At 35.0% G+C, this 20,403-nt stretch overlaps 1 protein-coding gene across 2 annotated transcripts in view; it reads right to left on the reverse strand.

The window, feature by feature from the left end:
- PHF14 (PHD finger protein 14) overlaps positions 1–20,403 on the reverse strand; it is a 151,531-nt gene that overhangs the window by 42,512 nt on the left and 88,616 nt on the right. For both annotated transcript variants that reach the window (XM_042888710.1, XM_042888709.1), the window contains exon 17: positions 12,751–12,868. In XM_042888710.1, coding sequence (XP_042744644.1) covers positions 12,751–12,868 — 118 coding nt within the window. The remainder of the gene's footprint in view (positions 1–12,750; positions 12,869–20,403) is intronic.

Raw genomic sequence — 20,403 nt, forward strand, 5'->3', positions numbered from 1 at the left:
GTGCTCACATTTCCCCTTCTGTGCCAAGGGGTCCTTCTGCAGTCCCATTAATTTACCCCATTTTGCTTCTCTCTCTCTCTTTCTAGACCCCATCTCAAAAGGTATCATATTTAACTTGCTCTGATAAGGCAGAGATCAAAAACATTTCTTCAAGGTTATGAAATATTTTAAGAAATGAATCCATCTATGTTTGAGCGTGTATATAAAAATATTTCTTATGTCCCCCTTTTAAGGAGGAGTAAAATGTGCAAAGTTAAAAAAAAGAAAAAAAAAATCTTAGATATCCTTTAATGAACTTCAACCAATTATGTTATGAATCTTATTTTGCAAGTGCCCCTGATTTATTCATCCATACTGGTCAGCAGAGTGCAGTAACTCAAGAATACTTTGAAGTAAGTTTAAGCTACTAATGGAAATACATACTCTTATTAATGCAAAGTAGCCAGCTGAAACATAGGGATGTTTTGTTCTGTCAGACTGAGCTGCACTGACAATGGGCTGTTTACTTAAATGGGAAGGAGCAGTTGACACAATTGCAGAGGTGACATTTATCAGCCATCTTTTGCTGAGCCTGCAGGAATTGAAAGGTCAAACCCACTGCTGCTGCTTGAAGGCATCCTCAAAAAGGCCTGGAAATTCCTCATTCTTCTCTAATTAAGAACACCAAGAATGATATATGGAATGATGAGGCTAAATTAGCTCAAAATATAGATCTTACTCTCTATTTTTAGGGGGCTTATTTTCCTCTTTTTATCTTTTTAAAGCAAAAATCTTTTTTGTTTCTAATCTGTATTAAAAAACACACACCAAGACCTTCTTCAATATAATTCCTTAAATAACATTGAAGACTAAGTTGCTTTAGCTAAAAACATTATGCATACAGTGCTTACACAAACATGCAAATTATAAAATGCAATAACTGAACTGAATATATCTGTGTATTAAATTTTAGACTTTCTACCTTGAGACTACTGATATGCAGTTCCACAAAATCTCTTATTAAAATGGGAATGGAATAGCTTTTGTAGTCAGTGAAACTAAAACACAAATACCTTTGATACAGCAAATGTAAGAGTGATTTTAATAGTCATTTCATGCCTAAATTACTCTCTTTTGATGTTGCTTCTTCACATCTCCACGAAACGTATATATCAAACATAGAAGTATTTATCCTTCTACTCCAAGGATAAACATCAGCCAGATCCCAAGCTTTGTGTGAGAGAAGAGAATGTTCTAAAATGCAAACATACTTCCTAAGTGCTGACAAGGCCCCTTCTGAATCAGCTAGGACTACACAGCTGGCATCAGCACAACCTGGAGAAGGTGGCACACACAGCCCAGATTAATACGAACAAGACTATGGAAAGCACGTGATGGAACAAATCAAATGTGCCAGACATGCATTACTGCGGGCAGTGGAGCATGAAAGAAATTCCTGACTAGAATTACAGAGCTGATGAATTCAAAACAAGGCTACGTTCCATGAAACAAATTTTGGGCTTCGTTATAGACCACTTTCAACAACCAACAAAATGCAACACAACTGTCAGAAATAATGAACAACAAGCCCTGACTAAATGAAAGAACAGAGCTTTCCCTATCCTCCTTTCCTAATCCTCCTTTCCCAGTAAGCAAGCAAGTTGAAGGCACAAACTGGCACTAGAATATTCAAATAATGCATTTTCAAACAACATTCTGAAGTTAATATATTTTGAAGTTAAAGTATTGATAAGCCTCATCAAAAGATCATAAAAGACTGAAGATTGAATTACACAAGCAAGTCCCAATACAACACACAGGGACAGCCAAAACAGCCAAGATATGCCATCACTGGCAGCTACTGTCATGCAGCAGGAACAGTCCTTGTGCTGAGGATCAGCCAAATGTGTTGTACGTGTTTCAGAATATCACTAGATTGGCCATACCGACTGCCTGCCCATCTCCAGTTTTAGTGTCCCTTGAAAAGAACCCAGTTTGCACGCTCTTGAGACTGCGCTGTAATGCAAATGAAAGTGTTGCAACTGGTGGCAACTGAGTGATTTGCTTCAAAAATGCATTCCTGATCTTAACCAAAAAGCAAACTAAGATACCTCTGATTAAGATCCTGAAATGAGAACACCAGCATGCAGAACCATTCTGGATTATCAGGTTTCCTTCCTTCTCCAGAGATTCACTGAACTCACTTCTCACTGAATTCACTGAAAGCTCTGTGGAATCTAAACCCTTTTTTTTTTTTTTTTTTTTTTTCTTCCCCTAAATAACAAAAATAGACAGACACATTAATACATTTAATACCTTACTTGTAGAATAGGCTTGATCGCTTCCCTAAATTCACTGGTCATTCATTCAACAATCACAATGTGGACCATAGCTGACTTTTCTCTTCTGCTTAAGAGAGCTCAAAACCATACTTATGTAGAGGTTACTTAACTCACTGTTCTTTAGTTGAGGCAGATCGCTTTGCATGGAAAAAAACGATTCACTGGATAAAATGATAAAATTATTAATATCTGATATGTACCCTTATTTATTGCACAGGACTGGTTACACATTTAGCATCCATTATGTCAATTACTGAATCAATCTGCTGATGCCCTTCTATTTCCAAAAATAAACCTGCAATGTGATTAACTCACTCTAAGTACACTTCTGAGCCTTCCATAAATACTGAATTATCTTCTTATTTCCTTTTTGACACTTCTCTTCTGTGGCTATTTATACCACATTTGGAATGATACCATCTGCCCGTCAGTCTTCACAAGACCAGGAGCTGGAAGAAACCTTGATATCTACACATTCCAAGGCTTTCCATACATAATTTTTTTTTCCTTTCTGGTACAGTTCAGTGCAGTTTAAATACACTTAAGACTTCTCAAACATGCTCAAAGGTGTTTCAAACCACTGAACCAGATAATAATTTTCAACTGTTACCAAAGACACATTTACAAAAATCTGAGATAAGCTTAATTGCTGCCAGAATTTATCAATGCAATATGCATTTTAAAGGTTTTGTGAAAATCTTCTGAAAAGCCACCTTAAAACCCCACATAGTATTTGTGCACTTTCTTGGTAGAGCTAATTATAATGCTCTTATATTCCCACACAAGATATTTGCTGAGCCAATTTTAAGAAGAAGGAACTTTTCTGCTACAGAATGCTAAAATTCAAGTGGTGAGGCACTCCTTTGCACAGAAAGTGGCTGACACAGCACAAATCAGCAATGCCCAGCTGTCTTCTGCAAAATGTGATTAAACGTGGCTGGCACTACAAGAATCTCTATTTGGGAATGGCAACAACCTCACAACAACTATCTAACACTACCACAAAAAGCAAATCTTGACTCTGCTAAAATTCATTACTTGCTTAGCACTTCATAAAATGGCATTTTTTCAATTGTGTGTTTTTTAATTTTTTCCCTTCCCTCCCATCTCCTTTCTCTCTCCTGATTCAATATGACTGGATTTTGTATAGGCAGCATTATTAATTTACACTGATGAGTGACACGTTTCTTAAAGTGGCGTACATGGCTGCCCTTCTTTGAAACCCTTTAAAATAAAATCAGTCTTGAGAGTAAACATGAGTAGGCAATTAGAAAACTGCAATACAATGTTCAGATCCTATCCAGAGACTAACAATTAAAGATCTAATTCTTCCTCTAACATACAGGATTTGATTACAGGTGCTAAGTTAATTTTCAGAGTAATAAAGTTGAGACCAGTTATGAGGAATCAAGATACATAATTCTTCTTCAATTACATACTTTCTAGTTCTGTGTAAGACATAAGGCAAGAAATATACATAATAGGCTTTCAGCAGCAACAGAACTCTACTTTGCAAAATTAGAGTGGATGAGGATGTCACCAGAATTCAGATACAACCTGCACTTATCAGGATTCCTTTTGTTTGTTTTGTAATTGTAAAGTACACACCTCTTGCTACTTTCTGTTGACAGTCTTCAATTCTTGAATGAATATTCAAATTATAAAAGATTATGTACACTGCACATGCTTTTACAAAAGCCCTCCTGGCATCTGGTCATCAAAGCCAAAAATTTAATCAAGGCTTGAAAAGTTAAAAAAAAACAAACAAAAAACAAAAAAGGAAGCAATTTACAGATCATTCTATTCATTTCCATATGTTTTCAGAATCAATGTGAGTTCCACTAAAAAACAGATAACAATCACAATCTTCAACTGGCATGTTAACAGAAAATAGCATTGGTCAATTACAATTTACTGGTAAATTTGTTGATGACGCCACTATCAGTAAAAAGCCCCTATAAATACTTTAAAGGCTCAGTCATTATTTTTGGAATTCTACAGTAGGGTAAATTATAATACTTTGGCAGCTAAAATTTGGTGACTTTCACATACTTGTATTTTCCTTCTCCTACTTCATTTTGAAGGGAATGCAAAACTGAGCAAACCTGGATTAAAACTGCTATCTTCATGTTGCTTACATTTCTATGTATTCCCTTCATTACAATCACAATGCTACTCAACAGCTGTAGATATTTAGAGATTGATTTTCAAAAGCACAAATGATAAAATTTCCAGTTACAGGACACATTCCTCCTACCCTTCTCAGGCAGTATTCTTCCATCAGCCTTCTCATGTACTTTGAAAGCATGTGCACCAGAGAGGAGTTATAAAATCGTCTTATGCTGGGGTGCTGCTCAGTGTTGAAAATGTACTCTCCTTTTCTTTTATTCTCTTATAATGAGTTAGCTTAAAACTAGGTTTAGTGGCTCTATAGACACAATAACTGCTTTTTGGATTTTACCAATTGTAGATAGATCCCAGCTTAGAATCCTTGCCACTCAGTAGAGTGGTAGTGAGCAAGTTAGGCTGCAAATTCATTTTGTCATGGCTTAAGAAGCGTAAGCCATAATTCAGTAGAAAAGCTATTTCCCAGATAAACCATAATTGTAAGCAGATTTTGTTGGAAGCATAACCTAAAGAAGGTAAGGAGGAGCAGCGGTGTTTCTAACTGCTGCCCAGTGAAGAGATTTTCTTTCCTCAATCATTACTTTATGCTAGATAATAGTTACTCTATCAAAACTAAACCACATCTAGAGTTTTAAATGCTTAAACACTAGATTGTGTTTATTCAGATTAGATGCATTAAAAATGTATCATCGCTATACTAAGTGGTTCAAATCACTAAGCCTGACACTTCACTAGTATCAGGAACCTCTTAAATTAGATATGAATAAGCATCATAGAAAGGCTTGGGTTGGAAAGGACCTTAAATATCATCTAGTGGCAACCCCCCTGCCATGGGTAGGACTGCCACCCACCAGCTCAGGCTACCCAGGGCCCCATCCAACCTGGCCTTGAACACCTCCAGGGATGGGGCACCCACAGCTTCTTTGAGAAGCCTCCACCCTCTGAGTAAAAAACTTTTTCCTTGAACATGCAACCTAAATCTCACCTTTTACTTTAAAACCATTCCCACTTGTTCTATCACTGTTAGATCACGCAAGAAATCATTCCCCCTCCTGTTTATAAGCTCCCTTTAAGTACTGGAAGGCTGCAATGAGGTCTCCCTGGAGCCTTCTTTTCTCCAGGCTAAACAAGCCCAGCTCCCTCAGCCTGTCTTCACAGGAGAGCTGCTCCAGCCCTCCAATCATTTTCGTGGCCCTCCTCTGGACCTGCTCCAAAAGCTCTGCATTATGTACTGTACTAGGGGCCCCAGGCATGGTCACAATATTTAACAAGGGTATTCTATCAACAGTGAAAATTAATGACCAAGTTTGATTCTAAACACAGCCACCCTTGTTTATTTACACTTCATTAATTTTTTTTTAGTTACAATAAAGCAAAAAAGTAATACTTTGACTTATAAGACACAAAGCCTTATAAAATTAAATTGCTTCAATTTAAAGGTAGTATAGGGCATCAAGAAACACCACTCTTTTCAGTACTATTTGAAACATCATGTTTTTTTCTGCTTTTGTTATAAAACATTCAACATAATAGAATGCATTGGATTATACTACTGTTCCTCCACTAAGAAAATGAAGTTGTAATGGTGTGCAAAATTTCAGTTTTGAAAAGATTCTGAATTGTTGGGTTATGAAAGAATATGAATGAAGTGAAGCAGCACGGGACTTCTGTCTCCTAGCTAAGAAAAATGAATCTTGGAAATGAAACAATTTTTGGACCAAATATTATTAAGGTGGAGTTTTAGTAACAAAAATACCTATTTAAAACTGCTGCGCAGTGTAAATCCGGGACAACAGGCTCTTACCAAGCTTATTATAACTGTTTTTTCTGTTTGTTTTTCAAAATTTAATATGAGAATAAATTATATATTTCACTTTGAATTCCTAATTGGTGCCCTACCTTTTAATCACTTTTATTATTACTCATTGATCTATTCCAATGTCATACTTCAAAACTAGAAATCTTTTTTGAATTTGGAACAACTGTATATCATTAATTTCTGGCTGGCACTAGATCGACTGCCCTCTGAGTAACCAGTCAAAAAGATTTGTTCAGAGAAGGTTATGAAAAAGAGAACGCTGTAGCATATTGCCCATTTTTTCACAATACCTTTTGGTCACAGTTAAACTGAACTTAGTAGGAAGCACAAGCACTGGAAGTCCAAGATGAGGATTTGGCATCCAGTGACACGGGGTGTTTGGAACTGGTAGAATTGATTTTGTTGTGGAGAATTCAAATAAATATCCATTCCAAACATATTTTACAGTGCTTAACCTTTTTTTTTTTTTTTTTTCTCACTAAAACCTAAGCTTCCTACATACACTATGGGATGTACTGGCAACTGAGTGTATCTGATTATTTGGATTCATTTGTGGATTTAATACCAACTAACTCTATCCTGAACTTATCCTCTCTATATAAATCAAGCTTCATCTTAAGTTAATTTCAAGGTTGATTATTTTTGGAACATTTTATGGTATAAATTATTCAATAGATAGATCTTTCACATTTATTTGCCAGAAAATAACAGAGGCTGCACCAATTAATTTTTCTAAATATGGGGAGCAAATGCTAGAACACACTTGGCAGTATTAACTGGCCAACTGATAAGAACTAATCTACGCTGTAATGTGACTATTTTTTTCTTGAACTGTCTGGACAGACAAAACTCTTCCTGTGACAAGGTTTGGCATTACCAAAGTTCATAAAAAAGCACTGCTAAAGTTTCACACAGTCTTAACATTCGGATAATTTCTTCTTGTTTAATTTCAAGACAGTCATTCAATGGTGTCCAAGGCCTCATGGCTGCTCACAAATTTATGAAGACAAGGACTTCAATGTGTATTTTCTAGCATATATATATCTCTCTCTATACACATACAAATATACATGTTTGTAAAGCTTTTATTGTATGACAGAACACGTCCCAAGGTGATTTATGTAGCATCACTCAACTCTACTCAAAAAGTTTTAAAATATATGAACAAATACAAAAATGTTTGACTGTACTGTTCTTGATCAACACATAAGAAAATAAGTCATAATATCCACACCCATTAGAAGTGAAAATAGATTCCATCTTTTCAAATCTGGTCACTTATAGTATGCAATTCACTATTCTGTAACACTGAGTTAAGCCTGAAAACTGTTGCATAAAGCAAAATGGAAAAAAAATTCAATTTATGTTTGCCAGCCATCAGCTAGCAGATTTGTTAGCAGTATTCATTTGTCATTTTCCAGGTACAGTGATGTTTGCCTTGGTGGCAGAACACTTACTTGTATGTTGTGTTCTCAAAAGAAACTGCACTGACTAAATTAGGGTCACGGCTTCTTTACAAGCACTGCAGTCACCCTTTGTCAGAATACGCAATTAAAAAAAAGTTTCAGTTAATACAAAGGACCTTTAATAATACAAAATCTTATGTGTATTTTTGGAAAGATGTGTTTTAAATGTAACTACTTTTGCACTGAGCGACAACTACAAATTACTATAAAACATATATAAGACATGATTAAGCACAAATATAAAATTACCAGTTTGTGTCAAACTCACATTTCATATTAAAATAGTGTTTTCTCGTATATATAAACCTCTAAAAACTTTTCCACTTTAAAAACATTTCCACTTTCTTGGAAATGCACAGTTCTGAATGTCAGTAAATGCCTGGATAAAGTATGTCAATGCAATGTAAATTCCATCATCTTCTACAAGTACTCAAGCAAACAGAATTCCACTCAGACTAATCCCTTCACTAATCTAAATTGTTTAGCCCCTACAGACCATGGATAGGAAAAGGCAGCTCGACAGAACAATCCATTGAAATTTAAGGAAAATGTCTCAAATAAGAGCACAGTAATGGCAACCAGGAAGTTAAGACACAGGGATTAAAGAATTAAAAATCCCATAAATTTGTTACTCAGTTGCAACAATCCAGACCACATCATTATGATGACTTTCAGCTTACACCATCTTACACCATCACCAGCTGCAGCTCTCAGAATTCAGCATTTTTGCATGTTAGGCCAAAGGATCCAAGCTAGGCAGCAGCAAATGAGGAAAAAAAAAAAAAAATACTAAACATCTAAAAATGCTTATTTTGTCTAGCATGCACAGGAGGTTGGAGTGAGAGAAGGGTAAAATTCAATCTTCCAGTCACAGCCTACTTCAAACATAAGGGCAATCTTTTTCTTTTCTGTCCCTGAAATGATGAAATTTTTGTTTTTGTGTCTTGCAGAACCTGAAGACAGTATTTTCTTTTAACACTCAACCCAGATCATTCTCTTTCAGTGACCTCCAAAAGCCAAATGGGAGAAGGCATAGGTTCTATAGAAAAAAAAATACAGTGTGAACTTACTAAAGGCTATAAATTCATGCACAGCCACAAGAAGAATACAGTGCTGCACACAATCTTAATTTGGGCATTTCCTACATTCTGAGAGCTTGACATTGGGATTTCTTAGTTCTGCTGTTACTTTTATTTATGAACACAGTCGCTTGCAAGGGTGAGAAAACACACTCTGAGATACAGGAATAATTTTAAAAATTAAAAATTAAAGACATCATGAAATTGATAAACCAAGAACAGATGAGAAACTTCTCATCTCAGAGAATTTCTTAAAAATTCACATCATTTTATTAGCGTAAAATTCTATAGACAAAAAGAATTAACTTCCTTTTTTTTCTGACCAAATTAAGATTTGAAAGCCAGATACACCAAAAGAAGTGCTGCTGCTTTGCTACTAAGTAAAAGTATCCACAATTGCTTTCCAACATGAAAGGTATGCAAAAAATACTACTTGCCAGGGCTGGTGTGTCATGGATTTGTAGTTCCAGAAAATATTTACTGAGGGGTTTAGATGAAAATTCTATGCACATACTCTGACAATTTATTTCCACTGAAAAAACGCAATGCTGTAAGAAGATGAAATAAAAGCAAACTAAACAGAAGTCTACAGGCAAGGCAGCTGATCTTGCAGCACTCAAATAATGACCCGACATGTACACTCTGCAGCATTCTGCAAAAATGATTGTACACAAAAATGAACAAATAGAAACCAAAGAAGTCAATGACTATGGTCATTGCAACTAGCATGATATATTTTTAAAGTTTTTGCTGCCTTGGTACTTTGCAAAATTTTGAAATTGAAAGAGATGCTTCAAACAGGACTTTTTAAAAGGAAGGCAATAGAAAGAATTCCTGAATTGCCACATTTAGTAATAATGAGACCCCATAATGAGCCCTTAAATCACATCATAAACACATGGGCAGGCCACATTAATTCCTACTGAATGATACATCACAATAATAAAAATTTTGTGCTGTTGGTTTTTATGAAATTATACTTTTAAATGTTCTATTTTCCTTCTGAATATCACTATTTGAAACTATCATGACATTTAGGATTTACAGTGCTTTTTGACAATACTTAAAACACACCATAACACATCAGGCAGATGGATGGTGTTACAGAAATGGAGAGCCTATGGGTTCACTTCAGCTTTCATGTGATGCAACAAAATCTACAAGGCTTTTGAGATGAGAGACCTTGTCAGACTTTAGTAGTGAGCTTCACCCATTCCATCAAGTGACGGTGAGTATTACCAGCAGAGAAGCTGTTGCCCTCATGCCCTACAGCAGTCTCTGCCTGTCTGTTGTTTGACAGGCAGGTTAATATGGGAATTCTTCCTCCATGCTGGTGAAAGAACTGACACAACTGTTGAGAGTCCTGTGACTTGTATGAGCAAAACAGAAGGAGAACGTCCACACTTGTAATAGATGGCAATGTAAAGTGTACATTTATTATCACTACATTACATCTCTTACACCATGGTCATCAACAAGTGTTTAGTAAAAGCAGAAAATAAAAACACATTACTTGCTGCCAGTGCTATGTAGATCTTCCTGAACATACAAAATTGAAACTTGTAATTATAAGTAAAAAACCATTAAAGATTACACGCAGTGCACTATTACCTCTCTTCACTGAATTAGTGTAATTTACTTACCAATTGTTTCCAAGGGCCAAGACTGCTGCAGAAGACATCACTGCAGAATTTTAAAACACATACACTAACAGTGATTTAAATTGGATCATAGCAGATGAAAAACATTGAAGGAATGAAAACTAAACAATAGTCTCCTTGGCAAAAGCTGGAAATTCAATCCTATTTTGCTGCTATAATCCGTACTAGAAACTTCACTGTGACATACCAAAAATTGGATTTAGTAAGTGACTGAGAGATTGAAATTGCTGGGAGCTCAAGCTTGCAATTCATCCATAGGTCAGGCAGAGTGCAGCAAACAAGCAAACTTCTCTACAGCTTTCCTCTCCCTATCTCTAAGTACACTGCTGAGGGACTACTCCCTCTAGCAAGGGGCAGAAAAAGTCTCATCAAATTGTGATAGATAACACAATAGTAAAACCACATAGAAAACTGAATGCAAAAATGATGAAGTACATAAAGAAAGCCCTAACCTCCTAAAATCACATTCACTTTAAGGAAGATTTGCAATGAGTGTAACTCAATATTAAAGTGTTTGAATTTGTAACACATTATAGAGTAAAATCATGCAAATGTTCTAGAAAAATACTTTAAAACAGAGAGAAAAATGCAGCTTTTTCAGAGCATTTCTCTGTACAGCTTTGTGAAAAAGCGATGTGAAAGTGGCTACCCAAAACCACAAGGAGTCCTCATAAGACAATTTTTCAGCACCTTTCATATCCATTTTCATTCAAATACATTCAAATTGCTTAAATTTGAAAGTGCAAATGACTTTATTATTTAAATATACTCATTTAGAAGTCTCTACGGAATGAAAAAGAAAATCAGATACAATAACAAGCTTTTTTTTTTTTTTTAATTTGTATCACTAACATAATACAAAATACATTGTCAATCTAACAGTAAATTTCATTTACTCTTCAAAACACTGTGGTTTTCAATTTAAAATTAACACATGCCCTGCACTAAAATGATGTCAATCATACTTAGTTTACACAATAAAGTATTTTATATTTTTTATCTGGTACATAACGTTCTAATCTCCTGAAGAAGTTGTTACAAACTCTGCTTTTTTGAGTTTATTTACTCAGAAGAAGTCAAGCAAATTGGAGATGGAAATTCTAACATTATCAAGGACCTGTTTTGCTTTAAGCAGGTAACAAAACTTCAATAATTTCAATTCACTCTTGGAATGTCCATTCCATGTAAGTGGTACTCAAGAGAGAGTTCTTGATGTCCAAAATGTAGTGGACAGCTAATTTCCGATGGTTGTCTTCATATTTCCTTACAGAAGAATTAAATTAACTCCCCCACCACATGAAACTGAGAACCATTTCCTCCTAGTCGCAAGTCAAAAACTATACTTGTACATTTGGTATCTGCTTCTTTAGAGCAACATCCACATATGCCAACACATAACTTATGACAGCACCTCTGCAATAGCTGTGTCCTTTTTAGTTGAAAATATTCTGCAAACACCAAGAAAGTAGCAGAACAAACTAAAATTCCAGATTTTTTTTTTTTTTTTTAACAAACAAACAAATAAAAACCAACAAAACATTGATGTACCAGATGAATTTGTAAATCCAATTTTAAAAATCAAGTACATAGTATTTCTTGCCAGGTTAAGGTGACGACAGAAGAGAATGCAGTACTATGGAAACTTCTGTACAGAAAAGCAAAGAAGCACATTTTTATCTTTTAGTAAGTTAGTACTGCAGAAGAGTACTATTTCTGTCTATAGTATTAAGAGATAAAATCTAAATCTATGTCAGAATTTTAATTCTGACTTTAAAATGTCATATATTTGATCAAGGCATACTCATCAATATAAACTATTGAGGACTTCCACAATTTTTAGCAGTAGTTGAAAAAACAAACAAACAAAACCCACTAAAATCAACAGATTTATTCAATCAAACCATCTTCATTAATTTTGACAAAGATATATTTGCTATCTCTGTTCTTAGAGGTTTTTGTTCTATACTAATCCAAAAACACTTTCACTTCTATGTAATATTACCAATCCTGATAGAGTACACTTATTCACTCCTTTCTCAGAGAGAACACTACAATATGAAGAGAAAACATGTAACTCAGATAATAAAATTCTCTTTATTGATTATTTTCATTTTGCATACATTCTGGTGTTGTGGTTTTTTTTTTAACCTGTTTTACAGAGAATCTGAAATCATTATTTTATGACCTCCTGCTTTTCAGAGCAGATCAATTTAGCATTTCAACAACAGCTGTGAGATGGCAAAAACTCCAACTACTTCACAGGATGAATTAACTTACTTTGGAAGATGTAGAGTCACATTCCTGACAGATCCATCCGTAGCCAGTTTGCTTTGGAGACTTTTTCAAGGGAGGGTCTAAACAGCCAAAATGGTAACAGAGTCTGCATTCATCGCATCTGTGAAAGAAAAAAATAAATAAATCTATGTATATGTGAATTGTATTCCTGTATTATTTTACACTGAGCTTCCCTGCAATTCTCAGTGCAAGATTCTTTGATCCATTGTCAGGGTACAAAAAGTACATCTTCTACAAGTGTAATTTTCAAATGCCAAGTATGTTCTGCCAAATTTGGAATATTCCAATGCAGACACTCATGCATCACCTTCATCACTATCTCATATAAATGATATTATTTAAGAGACTTGCTAATCAAAGAAAAGAATATAGCCAGTTCATTTTTGTCCTTTATTCAGGTATTTTTTATTAAACAATGGCAATATTGATTTTTCATAGTCATTTCACTTAGTTATTTTTACAAGGCAGTGAATCGCTCACGCATTCAATAATTCAAGTATAATTTACAGCTACAAATCAGGTATTTTAAACTGTAACTATGTAGTTCATAAATAAAGGCACAAAACATTTTCTGATTCTCTTCCAGTGTGCTGGAAAGGGGTGACTATTTAAAAAGACTGTGATATTTCACTGTGATCTTTCATTTATAAAAACTGTCCTATGTATAAATAACACTTTTTTTTTTAATAAATCTTTTTGTTACTGTTTTGTACTTTGTTTAGTCCAGATGTGAAGCTCAAAACAAATATTGTAATTTCCTTGCTCACCTATTCTTAATGTACCAGAATTGAAGAAATGCTACAATATAGGAAGTCCTTCACAAAAGGAAAGTGCTGAAAGGATACGTTCAAAAGGAGAAAAATATTTTAAAAGCATATTCTCATATATTTTAAAGAACTTCACTTTATTTGCATACCCCCTACAGCCTTTCATATGAAAAATAAAGCTTTTTTCAAATTTACTTTACAATATTATCTTTCTGAAATAGAGTCTGAATGAAAGCCATTGCAAATAATAAAAAAGTAAGAAATAAAGATTTAAGAATTAGAATCTCTAAGAATTTCCTTGGGCTTTCTCTCTTTGCTTCCCTTGATACCAATTTCTCCACTACAAAAACATGCAAAATCTCTGAAAACTGCAGTAAGAGTATGGCATGATCACCACTAGATAGAAGACAAAGGTGTTATAATTATCAACAAAGAGAAAAGCACTGTATCACAGAAGGACTGAAGTAACAGAACACCTTGCTGTATTAAAAGAAGAAAATACACAAGTGACTCCAGGAATTAGTCTCCACATACAAGAGAGGTAACTATTTTATGATGATAACTACTTTATCTAAGTAGTCACATTTGTCCTTGTCAAATCTGTGTTGCTTGGGAAGCCCTCTGTTTTCACACATTGTACGTAAGACATGAGCACTGTTAAAGGTCCTGTTTGTACTGTTTTTATTAGTCCAGCCTGAATCTCCCCTGGCTCAGCTTGAAGCCATTCCCTCTGGTCCTATCACCAGTTACATGAGAGAAGAGGCTGATCCCCAGCTCACTACAACCTCCCTTCAGGTAGTTATAGGGATAAATAAGGTCTCCCCTGAACCTCCTCTACTCCAGACTGAACAATCCCAGCTCCTTCAGCCGCTCCTCATAAGGCCTTTGGATAATTTAGTAATAATACAATTGTAATTCCAGGACAAACAACACACTGAAAACTTATACAAGAAAGTCATTCTGTTTAGTTCTAATGTAGAAATAAACTATTTAAATATATAAGTAGTTTTATTTCTTGTTAAAGTAACAAAAAGGTTGACTTGGAGATTATATTCCTGTATTTTAAAGACATATGTGATCTTCAAGAAAAGACCAAACCTCCTTTCAGACTCAATGTTCTCTCATTTGTAAATACATTTTTACTAACATATTTCATATCTATAATCCTGTACACTTAAGTACTTGCATTTGAGCAGTGCTCACCAGAGCTCTCTAGTTTCCCTTCTAGTAAGCTGTTTGAGATCCACTAAGTAACATAAAATGAAGACTCAATGCTATTTTTGATGAACACGGAGTATTTTAGAGCTTAATCCTAAAAACCTACATCTGGCTTAAATAGCAGCAATTCAGGTTGCATTTTTTTTCTGAAGCAATTGCCTATACACAGAACTGTTACATATTATGCTCAACAAATGCTGTTTCCCCTTCAGAATTACAATTTGCCACATTTCATCGTGTGTATAAAATTTGGTACCTAGAAAGTGGTATTTCCTAACTTCACCTTCAGCCACATTTCAGAAGTATGCTGAGAAAGACTGCAAAGGCTGGACTGAAATAACCAGAATGTGGAGAAAGTAAATGCAAAAGCTCCATTAAAACTGAGCGTTTTCAATTTATATCATTACTTTCATTACTTCAAAGCTGGGTAATTTACAGGACAAAAATTGCATTTTCCTAGAATGAGCTAACACTTATGAAAATGCACAGACACAAAACAGGTTTCAGATACTAGATAGCTGCTATCTGCACTTGCACAGCTGAGAAAATGCAAACAACAAAGCATTCTCAAAATATAAAAAGCATAGCTAAAAATGAGACTATGTCAAATATTTTGAAACAGTTTCTTTATATTGCTTTTTATTGGAGTATCAATTATGTATTGATGAATACAACTTCACAGAACCTGAAGTTCCTGGAGCATGATGCTGGGAAAATTGGATGAATACAGACTGTACTGTGGTTAAAGATGGTGTGTTAGCTGTCTGGCGAGCCTGTTGTTTGCTGACACTGAATTGGGACAAAAAGTGAACCTTAAACATATCTTAGTACAGAGAACAAAACTGGTATTCATAATTCATAATTCCAGAAGAAAACCTTATGTCCATGTTAGAAAATGGCAATATTAAACTAAGACTAAGCCTTGAAGAAAATACAACTGTGTTCTTTTGTCTAGAAATATAAAATGACAGAAAATCCACAGTAAGATTCAAAAAATAAGAAAACACTTTCAAACTAAATAAGAGATCGAAATTGCTGGGTCACTAAAAGCGTCACGCTGACAGCCTCACAGTCTTCCAGTAGATGTGCTCATAGATCAGTCACAACTTGGACGCTTACAGAGCAAAGGAGCTACACTGCATTGTCATTTACAAATACCACCCACTTCCATCCTGAGAACAGTTTAACAGAGTCAGTGTTAAACTATCAGGCTGAGGGAAAAAAGATACAAAACCAAGAAACTCTTCAGCTTCTTCCACTTTAAAAAAAATCAAGCTAAAGTTGTTACCTTTGAAGATTCAAGGTCACATTTCCAAAACTGCCCTTAAACTAGGAAAAGTTATTTGTGGATATTCTTTTCTTTTTTTTTCTTTTTTTTTTTTTTGTCATTGTTAAGTCTATAATCTATAACTGCGATTAAGTGCCCAGTCATTTTCAGTCTGGCTAGCAAATGGACCTAAAACTTTATGAAAATCAGAGCTCCACACAAATACAAGCTAAACTAACCTTCTAAATTATCTTTAACTGACAGATAATTGCTTACTATCAATGTTTTAACAACCCTGAAATCACTTCATGCATCAAAATTAGAAATTGTCGTGTTCCTCATTCCAGCAATTAATTGGGATAGATATATGCCCACTACATGACAAGCAAATGGAGTCTGAAGAAGAAAGGTGGATTCTGGTGCATTAAGTTAGCAAATTTAATAATAATAAAGGAAAATATTTTTCACTTATAAAATACAAAATGCAGGTCAGCTACATCTTCACAGCAAGAAAGCCTGATTACGCATTTCTATACCTGAAATATGTCTGCTTTGTTCTTTAATAAAGTGATCTCCATCTGTTCATGTCCTTGGATATTTTTATTATTTTAGGCAGTACAGCTGGCTGTGCTCAAGCCTGACATAACTCTGTTTTCCTGTTCATAATTAACTAATTATCCTCTAATCAATACTGTAGATGCTGATTTTACAATGTAAATGAGATAAATGAGATAATGGCTGGAGTCAATCTCATTTTATTTACAAAGCTCAACACACACATCCAATTTCATTACATTGCATCTACCTACACAGGAGCAAGTCTTATCAGCTGGCCTGCAGAAATCTTCATGGGAGCACTGTGTTTTTACAGAGCAACAGCAAACGGAAAACCTGCCCATCACTGGCATGCATCTAAGTCAATGGTTAATATAATAAAGAGCTGACTCAGCTAGAATGAAGAAACTTATTCTGCATTCAAAAGACAGCATCACCCATCTACAGCTGTAAAAGTAATTACCTACATGTCCCTGAAACACACCATTAACAAGCTAATCTTTAAATACAACTTCACAAATATGCTTCAGACTACAGAAAATCTTTCATGTATGTACACATCAATGCACACTGTCTGCAGTGTCATGCCAAAAGGTACTATACGGATCAAAACACAAAACTGATGAACTAACTCCTATTCATCACAATAGCTTAGAAACATACATTACTGATAAACCATCATCACTATTAGAGAACTTGTCATTTAAGAATTACTCTGGCAAAATGAGAAATAATTAGACCACAATTAGGACTGGTCTCATGCAGAATTTTTAAACTCTCAGAACTACAGTGGGTTGGATGTGCATTAAACCTCCTGTTAGTGGGGCAGATGCAACACAATGGCTAATCCAGATATGGCTGCATTTGACATAACTACTGCTATGCATTCTGCCCTGTTGGCTTGTGCTTGACTTCATTTCTGACTAAAGGTTCTGAAGACCTCAGGAGCAGATGCTCCCTCTCAGGCACTGGTCTTTTGGGACCTTTAATTCCTCAATGCCCAAGTGTTGGGCCATTGAGATTGCAGACAGCTGGAGACATGCACAAAGAGTTCTCTTCAGATTGTAGCACATTCTCGTGTTCAGACAAACATTTTAAATACATCTATGACAGTATAAGGCACTCTTTCTTCTTAGTGGCTGTATGATAAACTTGATGGCAAGGAGGTCCCTTCCAATCTAAAACACTCTGTGATTCTGAGTATGTAAGCATTACAAAAAGGACCAAAGTAAGCTCAAATGAATTCAAACCACTAAATCCAAGATGAGGACTTTAGACTGTAGCGGGTAAGCAGTGCTCCCATTACACCTTAATTGTAATGGGAACAACAGACAAATTCTGGATGGCAGGAGTGAGTACTAACAAAGAGGCTGTAACAGCAAATCCTACATGTGATGTCAAAGAAGTCACTTTCCAGGGCCCGTATTTAAAGAAAAAAATAATAAAAAATCGAATGGTAATATAACTCTACAGCTGTACATTTGCTGCAGCTATTAGTGCTGCCTGGAAAGTACACCCTTCTACTTCCTCAAGGCCCTCAAAACATGTCTGTATTATGAAATATGTAAAAAAAAAAAAAAAAAAAAAAGAAAAAAAAAAAAAAAAAAAAGCATTCTTCCTTTTAGTTTTCTCTTCTGACACCTCTTAAAACAAAGATAAGCTATTTCAAGACTCCGTATCTTGCACTGCCATTCTACTCCAAAATCTTCAGCTTCATGGATTCTGACAGAAATTGCTTTCACTTTGCTGTGACAAACATATGTCACAGCATGATGATACATGACCAATATAGGTCAAACATGAAGGAAAAGAGATGCTGTACTCTCATTCATACTCTTACTTCAAATATAAGGTCTAGATCCTTCACAACTCTTGCTTTCAGACTGAACAGGCAAGTCGAGTTTAAGAAAAATAAAACAAAAAAATCTCTTGCCTACCAATGGTATAAAAGCTTAAAATGGATGGTCAAGCCAACAGTTATAAGAAATAATTAGCATCAAAGCAATTTAGAACCGTGCTCTCACATACACTGATAAAGCGTTAGGTGACTTTAGCATCTGGCATGTGGCAGATTCCAGCACTGAAATGAATGTACATGCACTGAATGCTGAACATAAAACAGGACATAGCTCAGCCATACAGCCACATGAAACATAGGAACTGGTGATTTTGAACAGCTGTGTGTGTCCAAAGATGCTGGAGATTCAACTGGATGTAATTCTGAGGACTGACCTCAGTGGTCAGTCTTGCTTTGAGCGGGCAGTCAGGTCAGATGCCCTAAATTTATCTAGGGTTCCATTATTTTCATAGTTTTGACTTCAAGTAAACAAAATACTCTTTCTCAGAAAAGTAATGATTATAGTATTACATAAAGCGATTAAAAGCCACTTTCAAATTTCTACTATGTTATGTACAATGCAGTCATATTAAAATGAAGTTTCTAAATTGCACAGATTATAACAGTAGATAGGGCAGCAGACTGTTACTCTCTTCTGTTACACCCAAAAGCGAGAGGGAGCATGGCTATTGCAGACAGGTGAGAGAATATAACTGAAACAGGTTGATTAGTACATTATATGTCTCATATGTATGTAAGTCATATTTATATATGGTCATATATATATATGAGATATATATATTATATATAGTATATATATATATATATATATATATAAAACACACACAATATAACACTTATGTCTCCTACTGAAGACAGAATTTGGACAAAATGTCTTCACACAGCAGGACATGTTTTCTAACTCTCAGCTGACAGTAGTTTCAGGATGAAGTACCCAGATGGTTTTGGATGTGGGAAACTGCATACTAATCTCTAGCTTACTTAAACTTTTGCCCATACCCTCGAGCACATTAATGAGTATTTTTTCTCCTTAACACACAATAATCTTGCTGCAAAACATTCACACACTTGGAGGATCTGTGCTATACTTTTTGGCACCTCCTACATTAAATGTATTTATCGCTGGTTATATGACAGCATGAATTTCTATGGCTCTGAAAGTTAGGAGAAAGTTCTACTTTAAAGCAAAAAGCTAAATGAAACACTCTATGAATTCAGAAAGAAAAAAACAGCACATGTCGCTTCTACTCCCCCCTTCTGCCCAAGATGCTTATCATTAGGTAACTTAAGCACTGTATATTTCATTTTAGCAGTACTGAGAAAGTGTCAACTATTCATAAAAGAGTGAAAGAAAATAAGCATTATCTGGCACAGATTTCTATAGCTAAATTTATTATAGTAAACCCAAAACTGCCACCTTTCCTACTTGCTTTTTAATATTAAAATGAACAGAAACAAACCAGACCAAACCAAAATAAACAATGCAAAATCCAAAAACAATGACTATTTGGGGTAAGGTTAGACTCTGAACTAGCTAGCTATGAGACACTTCTATGCAAATCCAGATATTTTCTGAATTGTCAGCAATTCATCTGTGTCATGAAACTTAGTTCGCAGACAAATAATGATTTACATGAATGCCATAAAGAAACTTTATTTACTATACCTGTAAGTGAACAGCTTCCTTTCAGCATGAAGTGTTCACTTCTCTCTCTCTCTCTCTCTCTCTCTCTCTCATAGTACTTCAATACTACAAAACACAAGGCTTCATTAAATTATTTTGCAAAATTTGCTAAGGGCTCACTTAAACAAGAGGAAACACTATATAAAACACTACGTTAGACGCATTTTTATTTTTGTTAATGTTGTAGAACTACTGTATAGAGTTTATATTTACAGCACTTTTAAGTTCTAATTAAATCTTTCTGCGAAGACAATTCCTTCGACACACATTAAGATAATGTTAGTTC

This window comes from Lagopus leucura, unplaced genomic scaffold (assembly GCF_019238085.1).
Source record: "Lagopus leucura isolate 7727_CA_CO unplaced genomic scaffold, USGS_WTPT01 Super-Scaffold_100157, whole genome shotgun sequence".
Lineage (NCBI taxonomy): Eukaryota > Metazoa > Chordata > Aves > Galliformes > Phasianidae > Lagopus > Lagopus leucura.